The sequence below is a fragment of the Kogia breviceps genome, chromosome 16 (genome assembly GCF_026419965.1).
Source record: "Kogia breviceps isolate mKogBre1 chromosome 16, mKogBre1 haplotype 1, whole genome shotgun sequence".
NCBI classification, from domain to species: domain Eukaryota; kingdom Metazoa; phylum Chordata; class Mammalia; order Artiodactyla; family Physeteridae; genus Kogia; species Kogia breviceps.
Window position 1 is genome coordinate 76,052,425 of NC_081325.1, and position 13,660 is coordinate 76,066,084.

Here is a 13,660-nt window from a genome sequence, read left to right on the forward strand (position 1 = left end):
TGTGTTTTAAGAGTGTTCTACAAATTTAAATGAGAACTAATAGATTCATATTCTTCCTCTTGGAAGTTTCTTTTGACAAATGGTTTGCCTCACTCCTGATAATATTAAAGATACATTACAGGATTGAGAGACGTATGTAGTTCCTTTTAAAATCATTCCCCTTGTAAAGGGTAAGGGCTTGTTTCCCAGTGGCCCACAGGGAAATGCACAATATGGATGGAGGTTTGGGGGTGCGTGGGGTGAAGCAAGAATGGGACAAGTTTTAGAAACAGAGTAACAAAGGCAACCCTGTTGAAGATGATCCTTTGGTGACCAATTCAGTCATGGCTTTCCTGTCCCCACTGCGTTTTGCAGGTACAAGCCCTTGGCCGAGACCCTCCCGGAAGACAAGAGGATGCTGCCGGCCGAGGAGAGATGCCGGCTGGCTCTGCAGCAGTGCCCGTTGCCAGGCTGGCAGGTGGGTGACCTACAAGCTCCTACCAGGGCAGCTAGGGTTTCCAGTGGGCGAGCCGAGTCCCCACGGGGAGCTGCCTCAGTCTCACAGGCAAAAACAAATCGCTGTGATGTGTTTGACAGAGAGAGATGCTAAGTGCAGTCCCTGGAAACATATCAGTCCTTCTGATTCACCGGTTTCGTCAGCAAGCACAGGATGAAGGAAGCTCGGGGCCTCTGTTTACAGCGCGGGGGGAAGTCCGGAAGCCCCACTAAGTTTGCCCACATCCCAGACCCCAGTGCTGGTACCAGAGCTTTCTGGAGTGTCTAAAAAGGTAGCGGACGTCAGAGGATCCAAAACGGGGTGTGTGGGGGGGGATCAGAAGAGCCCTGCTGGAGGGATAGCCAGGCTTCCGGAAGGAGGAAGGGACAGGAGACAGAGGGGCAGGGAGAAGCTCCCCGGAAACACAAGGGCACAGTTTGGATTCTGTTTAATCCCTGAAGCAGCTCAGAATGCCACCGCGTGACTAGGGTTAGGAAGAGAAAGAGGAATTTGAAAAGTGAAAGAACTGAGAAGGTAATGTTAGATCAGTAACAGGAAACAGAATAGAGTCCACGACACCAGGAATTATTGCACGTTCCTAGCTATAAAACATCTGCAAGTGCATTGGTGGCAAAGAGCTTGGTGGCCAATAGCTTTGGCAAAACATAACCATTACTGGAAAGTGGGCATAAATCTCATTTTTAAAAAATGAGAGGGAGATAGAGCATCTTCAAGTGAAAATGTATGACAGTTGATGAGGCCAGAAAGGAGTACTTTAGTGCAGAAATGACATGAAGAGAAGGTTCAGAATTGCTGATGTGTCGGAAAGTGGCCCCGTGTGGGTAAGACAGGTATTGAATCCTGGATTGACACTAACACCCTTATCCGTCTATGATGAAGAACTAAGAACCTCGCATTTTAGCATCGATGAGTAACGCTTTCATCGTCTATGCCACCCAACCTCTTTCTTTATTATCCTTTCCCCTGTTCTTTCCTTTTTTTACCTAATAATGGAGTTAAGCTTTAAATAGCGGTCTGAAGGAGGACGCTCACACAGTCGGTAGTAGGCACGGACGCACATTTGTGCCAAAAGATTGGATAAAAAAAGGAGGAAGGAGGACTTGCTAACACAGAGTGATGTCAGCTAGCCCCGCTCCAGTCAGTGGCATAAGATGTGGGCTCACATCTTATGATGTGGGTTCAACAAGCCTGTAGGCGGTGAAGTTATTTCAACTGACTCATTGTCAGAACTTTTAAGCCAGTACCTGAACAGTAGTGTTTCCTGAATATAGAACACGAAGATTTTCTCATCGCATTTTGTTCTTCAAAAAAACACAGATAAGAATAATTTACTTTATTAATGTTGAGAAAGAAGGTTGACTTGTCGAGGCAAAGTGAGGGAATCTGGAAGAATTCTTCCACTGTGAGAGTGGCTGGCAGGGACCCTAACACCTGAGCAGCCATCGTTCCTCCGAGACACCTGTGGAGAGTGTGAGGTCAGACATGAGGCGGCAGGGTGGGGGGGGAGCAGCCCAGTGCAGCCTGGCCGCTGTGCCTCCAGCCACGTGTGCTGGGACACTTGACAGTGCGGCTGGGGACTGTATGACCTGAATCCCACATACACTGGGACTTTGAAAAAGTGCATCAAAATAAAAAATGCGGAAGAGTGCCCATTTCATTACACTAGTTTATTTTCCCTCACTCTTTATCTCCCCAAAGGAGGCCAAAAATACAAGACAAGGAAAAAAAAAGAAATGTATTCATTTGCTGATCATGTTTGCTTATGCGTTCCCTATTGAATAGTTAGGAAAGACAGCTTTCTCCAGCTTCTCTAAGATGTAACCTACGCTGTAAGACCAATCACTGACGTCACAGAAATAAAGCTTATTCCTGTTTCACATTTGTGCTATAGTCAAACAGCAAATGAGTTTTGTAAAGAAGTTATTTCTTTCTGACCGAGAAAGGCAGACCCCTCAGTTTCAGAAACAGAGCGTTTGCTCGAAACGCGTTGATAGTTGCAGGCAGAGCCGTTAGCACTCTCCTCTGGGCGGTCCACGAGGACAAGGATTAAATAGGAGCTCTTTGAAGCAGCAGCGGGTCCTAAGGGCTGGTTCTCGTAGGGCGGCCTGCTCCTCAAACTGCCGGGTCCAACGTGCATTTCTGTGCAGCCACCCGTGTTCATCCTTTGGCTGGGAGTGGTTAGCGTGAGATCAATAGCTATTCTTCTGCAAGTTTTTTAGAAGCGACGCTAAACAGAAAGGGGTTGGAGTCATCCTTTGCTCCGTGAATCTGCGTAGAGTGTTAGCTAGAAATTCAGTTCTCTTCGCTAAGGATATGATCCTTCCACTGTGGCTCTGATGGGTCTTGGGGCTCTTGTGAGATTGCTTCCTTTCTCCCAGACATTGATCAGAGCCTGTGCAGCAAGGCCTCTGCATCATCAGCAGCGGGATTCTAGCCCCGTTGTTCCGGTTCTTTTGCGCGTTACAGCAATTCCATCAGTGGCGCCGAACACCGGGGTTTCCTCCTGTTTCAGACGAGGAGAGACGTCTCCCCTGCAGTGCTGTGCGTTTGTTTACCAACCCATGTGTGCTGTGTATTGTTTGTACAGCCGTGGGTTTGGAGTCAGCACGTGAGGCGCTGGAAATCCTGCTATTTCATAAGCAACAATTCCTCTCATCCTTGGGATTTGTTACAACTATTTATGGGGGGGGGGTTGTTTTGTTTTGTTTTGTTTGTTTTGTTTGCTTTATTTGAGTGAAGCCCTATAACAATTCCGTGCAGAAGGAGGAGGGTAGGCAGTGAACAGGAATAACCTCATTTCAGACACGAGGAGGTCATCTTAGAGAGAGGCATACTGATCAAAATACAAGGTGCAGCGAATATTTCGTTTCGGTGGGGAGGCCCCTGTGCTGGCACCAGACCCGGGTCTCCTGGGCCATGTTCTCTCCACTGCACTCGCCTCGATCTGTATCTTTTCATGTAGGTACCGAAAGTCCCTTTCCTCAGACTGCAGAACTTGAAAGGCATGGATTATGCATCCCGGCGTGAGCTTGGATCAGAGGCGCTGGTGGGTTCGTTTATGAGTCGGAGCAGATCGCTTCCTGCAGTCACAGAGTCTTTTCTCTCTTTCTGATTCGCCCAGTAGAGGGAGGGAAAACAAGCTGTGGCTGCTTCCGTTGCTGGCGATTCTGATCGGAATGTTTCTTATGCAACCCTCAGCCCACTGACCCGTCAGCAGCCAGGGCTTTTGGAGGCTAGGTCCTGACTGCATTTTGCAAAGAAAAGGAGGAGAAGGAGAAAGGAAGAAAAGAAGGAATTGGACTCAAGGGAAGAAGTGTTTCTGACTCTGTCCAGTGTTTAATGTCAGCTCTAGTCGGAGAGCGGAGACCTAGATGCTCCGGGCGCATCCGGAGGAAACAGCAGGTGTGGTGACGATTCTCAGGCCAGATACGAGTCTAGGGGACGCTCGCCTCGTGTTCACGCCTTGGGCAAAGGCAGGTGGGGAACAGCCCTGCTGCAGCACGCAGGTGGCCAGCTTTGCTCGCGACCGAGTCCCCACCTCCCTGTCCTCACTCCTGAGGTTGCCCACCTCCGACCAAGCTGCTGCCTGTCTGTCCTCCACTAGCACGTAAGTGCATCCCCGGAGGCTGCGGCGGCCCGGTTTGCTGCTGTGTCGCCAGCACCGGCGACGGAAAGACGCAGGCAGACGCTCTGTGCAGATCTGCAGGGCCAATAAATGAGCCTGTGTCAATAAGAAGCCACCAAACCCATGCCATAGTTTAGATACGAGTATACACAGGCATATACGAATTTTTGAAACCTGGAACAATTCACAAACACTTAACAGCGCTAATATCTGGGGAATGGTTTTGGGATGAGAATCAAATGGAATTTTTAGCTTGTATCTGTGTTTAGAAGGTACATGTATCTATGCATTACTCCCGTAATTACAAATGACTTTTAAAATTTGTAGCCACTCCCTAAGTACAATTTAAGTGGAATATTGTGTAGGGTCAACTTAATTATTTTAAGCTTTTATGAAAAAAAACGGTAAATCACACTGACCGTGCTTTTCCCTAAAGCATTTTTGTTTCCAAATAATAATTAACCTATTGCATAATTTACACCACCGGCCCTTTCTTCTCAAAGGCCTCTTCGCAGGATTCGAACTGTTCGCCCCGGGTTTGGGCAGACTCACTGAGGCCATTATTCCCTCTACATACTCAGCATCAGTGCTTTAACAGAAGGGGGTTTTAATTTGATGAAAAGTGAAGAAAAATCATGAGGTAGTGATGGCTGGAAAAGCGTCCTGTTTGGTGATGGTTTCTTGTTCATGTCGAGGAAATGACACATTTTAAAAACATGCTGGACGAATCAGAGCTTTATCCTTATTTCAAGGCAGAATTTAAGTTGCTCAAAAGGAAATAGAAGGTTCTTGAAATGATTTGAGTGGACTCTGCGTGACTGCCTCCCAGGACTGTATATTCTGTCTCACCAGAGGTATTTTTCTTTATGAAACAGAGTCGGTGGGGTACTTCGTTTGTGGTGAAAAAACAAATCTACACAGTTTGAAAACAAGTTAAATTAAGCTGCTAGTTATTAGCCTTCTACTATCTGGTGTTTTTTAAATTATTCAGGTATTTCATTTATTTGAATATATACATTTTAAATTCAGTCCCACTTTAAAAGGTAACTTTAAAAATAATCCCTCCGGACTCTGTACATTTAATCAAACCCTTTCTGCCCCGATCTCCCCCAGCCACAGACCAGCGACCGGCAGGCACTTTGGCTCACGTGAGACTGCGTGTTTTGCCATGTTATGTCATTTATATAAAGGGAAAACTTTTGAAACTAATTCTAAGTGGAAAAATAAATGGTATCATCTGATTTTCACACATTTTATATGAATCAACTGGTTAGAGGATGCTTTCTTCTGTGTAGTTATTTGAATGCTATATTCATTTTAAAGCCATCTGGAGGGTGACGAAGAGAGAAACAAATCTGTTAGAGCCCGCTCACGGGTGCCAGGGGTGCCGTGCAGCCCCCAGCACTGGTAGGGCCCAGGGGGAGCCGGGCTGGGGGATGGCTGACCCGCACTCAGCGAGGCTTTCACAGGGATAGGTTGCATTGTTGTTCCAGACTTTTCTAGAACTTTGGGGTGAGAGGAGCTTTGCGGACGAGCAGAGTGTCCTGTGTGACACCTGCTGCAGGGCAGCGTGGAAGGAGAAATGTCGATGATACCCTGAGAGGGACTTCACGTTTCCTCTAGGGCTGTACGTATGGGGGGGGTCAGACACGGGAAGGCTGCTGGTGACCCGCTCAAGATGGCACAGACAGGAAGCAAGAAACGCAATTAGAACTTTAACTTGACCTCAACTACCCACCTGATAGGATTCTTACTCCCTGTGTGCGTCAGAGAGAAAGGAAGAGAGACTCTGAAGGAAGTAACAAAGGGCAGACTCCACATTCAATGAAATATACGTTTCCTGTTTGTGCTTTTATTCACTAACAGAAACAATTACAGGACTCCCCTGGAGCTCCCACTGCAGGGGGCACGGGTTCGATCCCCGGTCAGGGAACTAAGATCCCACATGCCAAGCAGCGTGGCCAAAAACATAAATTAAGTAATTAAAAAACAATTACAATAATTATTTTCTTCATCATCATCCTCTAATGTAATTTTCATTCCTTATATCTTCTCATGTAAGGCATGGCCTAGATTCCACTGCGTGTCTCTCTAAAATATACGGCCTTGGAAGGATTCACTCTGACAGTACTAAGAATTGCAAGATTAACATAACATTAAATAAAATCATTGGATGAAGGAGTGATTATTTCATTAATCCGAAATAGCCCAGTAGAGAAAAGATAATAAAAGTAAGAGCAAGAAACTGTTAAAACTGTTAAACTTTCTTTACATCTTTGAAGACAAGACCATTGTATAAGGGCCCTTGGCTCTTATTAGGACAATAAATTAATGGTTTATAGCCTTTATTTTATTACTCGAGGGGCACTTCATAAACCAACCATGAGTTCAAGCTAGAAAATATCCTATAATATTACTCTTTCTCTCATATTCCTCCTCTTTCTCTGGCATTATTAATGTTGAAAATAATAAAAATTAGGGATCTAAGAGTATCTCTTGGTACTATGTGCATTGTGACTGGGAAGTACTATATATATATATATATATATATATATATGCAGGTATATGTGTTTCCTTTATTCTCGTGTACTAAACACGTACGTATACACATATATATGAATATAATTTTGTTATAGTGTTCAATCTTTATAAGAAACTTGAAAATTAGAGAAGAAAATATAGATTACCCACAGCTGAACTACCTAAAGATAATTACTCCAAACTCTTGGTGTGTATTCACTCAGTATTTAAAAATAACATTACAGATGTTTGATTCTTGGACAGTGTGTCTCCCTTTTCACTCTGAACTTTATTGAGGACAAATATTACATCTCTTTTTTTCTTATATATTTTCACACACACGCACACGTGTGTGTGTGTGTGTGTGTGTGTGTGTGTGTGTTTCACGATCACATCTCCTGGGGTCTGGGTCATAGTAGACAACCAGTGTTTGTTAAATGAATGAAAGAACGAACCTCCTACCTATTATCACGTTTCTTTTGGAAATGAAAGTAACCACAATCGAGTCTGGCTGATATGTGTGATAGTTTCTTTTTTAAAGTCATTTTATGTTTGCCCTCTCAGCCTCATTAAGCAAAAGGCTTAGTGTAATATCTGGCGCTCAGCCATTGCTAAGTGAGAACAGGGTATGCCTATGGCTAACGCAATTTTCAGGTCTTAGGAATCAATCTACTCTCTTCTAACTCCAGGTCAACAAGCCTTACTGAGAATCGTTTGAGTCCTGAAATTACACAGGCAGTTGTGACGCAATGTTAAGGAGGAACGGCCTGTCCCCCTCACAGGGGTCTTACAGTCTAGTCTGGGGGTGGGGGACGGGAGGGTGTACCATGAGCAGTAAACGAGTAAATAATTACAGGTTAGGGTCCTGTAACTCCTCACTGGTAGGGAACCAAGGTGGACACCGTGATGGCGAATCCCAGGCTCCCTAGCTCGGGTGGGCGGGGCTCATAACGCATCTGCGCAGCCACCGCGTTCAGGCTGAGACCCGAGGGCTGGCAAGGAGCCGGTCACGTGATGGGGAAGCAGGCTGGGGCGGGAGCCCTCTGTGCCGTCTGTCCCGAGGGGAGGGCAGCCCAGGAGAAGAAAGATGATGGGAGCGGGACGGTGGAGCCCCGAACACCCAGCGGTGACAAAGGGGAGAGACCACACTGGGAGGCAGCGTTTCTCAGCCTTGGTTATTTCACTGCCTCTCCCCTCCATGGAGAAAAGTGAATGAGAGAATAGGACTGGGGACAGAATCTTAGCTGCTACGATGGTTTGTGGCCCTTCAAGGATCCGTCTTCCTGGACAAGCTTGGCTCTTGCCACAACTACTGAAAGAATGGTGGTCCTGCCCCCGCCTGATCCGAGTCCATCTTTTCTGCGTCAGTCCGGTCTTTCCCACTCCGGATTGATGTAGTCATTCAGTAAAGCCCTTATTAAGCACCTGCTGTATGCCACCAATCTTGTCATAGCTAAGGGGGGTTTTGCCCATCAGAAGCCAAGGTCACCCTCTGAGGCAGAATCCACCTTGCTGAGAATGGAGGCTTCGAGGGACACAGGGGGCACTTGTATGAGCGAAGCACAGTGTTCTACTTCAAGTTCAACGTGAAGCCATTGATGAGCTTGAAGGAGGGTGTTCACATGATCTGATTTAGGCTTTAAACATGAAAAAGCATATCATTGGAAAGCAAGACTAGAGCTGGGAAGCCAGGCAGTGGACTTAAGGTCGTAAGCTGCATGAGAGAGAGCAGAGGTAGACGGACAGAGAGAGGGTAGCTGAGGCAGAGAAGGGACGGAACCTCACAGGGACCTTCGATCCACAGTCTTATCGCATTTAACTGACTCAGAGAGTGAACTCTCGTTTAAAACCGGCACGTTAGTTGAGGTCAGGAATATGCTCAAGCTCTGATGTGCAGGTGTGAATTTGCTGCACAAAATATGTGTGGTGCTCCAAGGGATGGAGAAGACCATACGATATTGCTTATATGTGGAATCTAAAAAGGAAAAAAAATGGTACAAATGAACTTATTTACAAAACAGAGATAGAGCCACAGATGTAGAAAACAAACTTATGGTTACCAGAGGGGATAGGGAGGGGGAGGGATAAATTGGGAGATTGGGATTGACATATACCCACTACTATATAGAAAATAGACAACTAATAAGGACCTGCTGTAGAGCACAGGGAACTCTACTCAATACTCTGTGATGGCCTGTATGGGAAAAGAATCTAAAAAAAAGAGTGGATATACGTATATGTATAACTGATTCACTTTGCTATACGCCGGAAACTAACGCAGCACTGTAAATCAACTCTACTCCCATAAAAATTATTTTAAAAGATGGAAAGGACCTGGCGCTATTGGAGTTGAAAGCAGAAGACAGTTCACAAAAATAAACATAGATGAAGCAAACATGAACACACCACAGAACATTAGGAAAGCTAGGTAATGTTTAAAAAAATCTAAAACTCTAAAAATACTCTTCAAGAAGATGATCAGGATGAAGGGCTATGAGGATTCATGTTTTTAGAAGTAAAGCAAACATCAAAGTACATAAATGGCGGTAACGCGGCTGTTGCTGGTGATGGCCGAGCTCCCTGAGTTTGTGTCTGTACACACCCCGGTGAGGACCGCGGCTCTGATTGTGTTGATGCTGCTGTTAATCATTTATAACAGCACATTCCACAGGGCGGGTGAACATTATTGACATTATTGAGCCCATTTTGTTAAAAAGACAGACTAAAGGCGCTCCTTAAATGAATCCATTAACTTACCCAGTGCACTTTCCTCTGTGGTTTTGGAGCTAATCAGCCTCATCTGGGTATGGCACTGGTTTGCTTTTCACAGTGTGTCGCTATGGGGTGACGAGATTTGTTTTTTCTGTTAAGCACTCTTGACCATATTGGTACGATTTCCATAATGAAATAATACATAGGATCACATAGTGTGTAATTCACTCGTAAGCACAAAATAGTAGTTTTTATTCATCACTGCTTGCTGTACAGGTCATACTGTTCTAGGTGAGAGTAATTAATTTTTCTTAACCTGTAATTATATGTAACTCGAGCCAAACCACCTTCTTCAAATACCAGAAGATACAGTACTCCTTTAGATGTGTGTAGCTGTAATTATCTTTTCTGCATTGAAGTTAAACTTCAAGAATAGTCTATTTATAACAAAGAGAAAAGAACTTGTGTTTAAGTACAAATGTATCCTTTGAGGATGTTTAAAAGTACATTCAGAGCCAGACTGAACATTAGAATATTAATATTTAGTAGTTTTTCAAAGCCACCGTGAAAATGTAAAATCTTGTAGTATTATTAATAAATATAAATATGCAAAATAGTGGTCTTCTGTAGAAACTTAAGGAATCAAAGAAGCAAACGGGGGAAACATGTGAATTCAGCCTGAAAAAGATGGCTTTGAGTTAAATGGTTGTTTTACTGAGCTTCCTCAAAGGATAAAGCAGATTCTATCCATCCTTGTGGTCCTAGAGCCTGGCACAGTGCCTGGTATTAGGGAGGCCCTAGGCACATGTTTGATTTTATGACTGGGGGTATGGAGGGGTGGATAGATACAAGCATGGAGGGATGGATGGAAGGATGGACGAATGAAGGGAGGGATGGAGGGACAGATGGGTGGATGGACGAATGGTGAGTGAATAGATGGATAAGACAGACAGATGGTAGGATAGGTAGGTGAATAAATGTGAGACAGGAAAACGAGGAAAAGGTATAAGATACAATGCACCTAAGTACTACATGAAAATATAAATAACCAGGAATGTGTGAAGGGCTGTCCATAGGGTGCCTGTGGAAATGCTGGGGTTTGGGAGGCTGCTTCTGTTTTAAAAGAGATTACCTGGTCGGTACAGAAAGTGCTCTGCATGGTAAAAAGGAGAAAGATCCGTGTTTTAAAGGAACACAGTGACATTCTCAGATCAGCAGGAAGAGAAACAAATCTGATGGGAGAGAGACACAGACATCAAAACACATAAAAAAGTGTGTTGTTCTTATGATTGCCAATAAAGCTATTTTAAAAACTGAACAGATTGACATTGGTAGGGCACTTTAAGAGATAGATACCAGGGCATTTTTTTGAAATTCTAATATTACAGTAAAAGAAGTTGACTACTTTTAATCTAGCTATGATATATCTTGTCTTTAAATGGGAAGTATTTGTTTGAACAACACCTAATGTTTTTAGAGCAAAGGAGATTAAAATTTTTTAAGAATAATTTTTTGTCTGTAATAACAAGCATAAAGCATTTTGCAGCAAAAATATAAGCATCCACAATAGACTATTTCTTATTAAAATATAATCTGGTAATTATATGTGGTAATTATTAATAAAAATCTTCCAGTAATATGACATACAATACATACGAGACATAGGAGATAGCATCTAACGTAACAATGGCAGCAGCGGTGACACCATTCAGTAAGAACTCTGTGCTCAGATGCTGTAGGCCCTTGATACTGTCTGCGCAAAGCCTTGAATTGGTTTCTGCTCTCAGGGAGTACGTGGGAAGTCAGAATAACAGTCAATAGCATCTCTTTTAGAGGAGTGAAATGTGTTAGATCTTCAGAGATTAATAAAGAGCATATTATGGAGAGCTTTGAATGCTAAACCCTGAAGTATGCATTTTAGCTTAGAGGCAATATAAAACCGTGGAAGGTCTCTGGAATATGAATAAATTGGAGGCAGTGGGCAAGGTGAGTCCAAGAGTAGGTAAAGAATTAGAGGATGAAATAGGTCCTAGATTTTGGTTTACAATTATACCAGAATGTGATGGCACCAGCAATATGAAAGTTAACATCTTTGTTTCTTGAACTGCATGAGATACATTTTTATAAAATGAATGAATTCATATAGTTTAAATGGATATCATTTTTTAAAGATTCATTTATTTGAAGTAAATTAAATTTTAAATATCTGAGTTCCTATTGTAGCTCGTGTCCACTAAAGTTACCTCCTTTGAAATTCTGCTTTTTCCATTTTGTCATTCCATCTACTTTCCTTCACCCAATATGTCTAAATTATGACCTTTATATTTTTCCAACATTATTCTAGTCCACAAATACATCACAGTCAAGTTGAACATTCAGACAGGTATACCAGGAATGACAAAACCGGGAATTCACTGGTATTCTAGAGATATCTTCAAGGCACATTGGTGACATAGACACACTACTGTAATGAATTCATTGTTATAAAGTATACACTAGACTGAGAGTTCATGAAGCCATCTGTGTTTTGAAGGATGAACAGGGCCTTATCAAGTAGATGATTTAGAGAGAGATGAAGACAGATAAACAGTCTATGTTAAGCCAGAGGAAAAAAAAAACAAGTCCCCATTTTGGAACAGTAAGGACTATGATATAGTTTGAGAATAGATAAACTTGAATGCGTTGAAAAAGGATCTTACTACAGAAAGTCTAAGAAACATTTCAAAAGAGTTTGAGCGTTATCCTGAAAATCATGAGCTGCTCTTAAATAATTTTAAGCATGAAAGTAACGTAGTGAGTCTGAGGTTCAGAAAGATCACTCTGAAGATAGTTCTGCCCGTGGTCTGCCAATTAGCGAGGGGTGGTCAGATGGGGGACGTCGCTAAAAGGGTGAGGCCAGAGATGTGCACTTCCTGCCGTGGAAATGGGAAGGGTGGGTCCCTTTACGCTCCCAAGAAGGGCAGCCCTCCTCTGCGTCTGCCTCTCTGGGATTGAAAGCAATGATCAGTGATTATGATGGAGGGAAGGAGAGGCAGGGGACGAACCTCACAGGTGCCCTCCACATCTCTCTCTGCTGCAGCGTCCAGGCCGCCTGCACTCCATGGCAACCACCCATCCAGGCCTTGTCTGTGCTCCTACAGCCTACACCTCTAAAACAATCCCTGGAAACTGTAGCGGTACTCGAAACTTTCAAAGTCATCGATGACAATTGTGTTTTAATCTTTTAAAATCTGTCACTTCAAAGAAGAAAAAACCAAAAAACCTATTGGTTTTCTAACAAAAATAGTGATGGCTCTAATTCACAGGTGGGTTACTTTTACAGGAGTCAGAATGACATGAACATTTTCATCTCACATAGGAGATGATGCATCTCGAAGTTGCACTCTGCGTCTAGGGAGCACAGAAGCAGAGGACTCAGTAGGAGGGCGTGTCAACCTCTCCTTTTCTCTGGTTGTGAGAGCATCTTTTTATAAGAGAATGCAGCCAAAATCAAGAATGTAGGTGATCTGAACATTTGGTCTCCTTCGGATGAATCTTAATTTGTTGGATTTGATATAGCATACTAAGGCACTGATTGCAGAGAAACTGTACATGAATTCATCACAGAGACAAAATTAAAATGGCCAACACTTTTCTACTAGTCAGTGTCATTAAATAGACAATGTAAATCCTTGAAAATTTGGGGATCTTGTCTGGGTTTTCCTGATGAAGATAGATTCCTAGATTTATGTCCCACTAATCCATAGTATCAGTGAGAGCAGAGGCCGTAAGGACTAAAATGTATTATTCAGAATGGTTTCTGAGGAAGGAATGTGAAATACTACTAAATAGCTAATTTCACTCTTTAAGGAGAAAGAAGCATTTACTAAAAGACCAGCACAGCCAAACAAATGCTAAAATTTCTAGCTAGCATCTCCAGATGTAGGCGAGATAAGTCATGTGGTAAGCAATAAAAATAAAGAATGAATGGATGAATCTACCTATTGGATAACTGTAAAGTAAACCCAAATAGCTAAATAAATTTTTTTGTAAAATCATCTGAATGCGATGGTAGTACAATACCCAGCCATTTCCACAAAGTCTTCAGCTGTGTCTTAGCAGGACACTTGCAGTGTGGATTCAGACTCCTTTCCTCCCCTCCTCCCACTGAATCAGAAACCCAGAAGCCCTCCTCACTCACAAAGCCCTTGGTTTTACCTGTGCAGGGAGGATTTCCATGAGTGTAACCTCACCAGAATCTCCCAAGGAGCTTGGGAGCGGCCCCATCCTCTGGCTCCCACCTTCCCTGTGTCTGCCTGTCTAGCACC

The 13,660-nt window shown here is 43.5% G+C and overlaps 1 protein-coding gene across 6 annotated transcripts in view; it reads left to right on the top strand.

Annotated features, from left to right (window-relative positions):
- Nucleotides 1–13,660, top strand: part of MYO16 (myosin XVI) — a 537,770-nt gene that overhangs the window by 439,217 nt on the left and 84,893 nt on the right. For all 6 annotated transcript variants that reach the window (XM_067016255.1, XM_067016250.1, XM_067016252.1 and 3 more), the window contains one exon: nucleotides 355–457. In XM_067016255.1, the coding sequence (XP_066872356.1) occupies nucleotides 355–457 (103 nt within the window). The remainder of the gene's footprint in view (nucleotides 1–354; nucleotides 458–13,660) is intronic.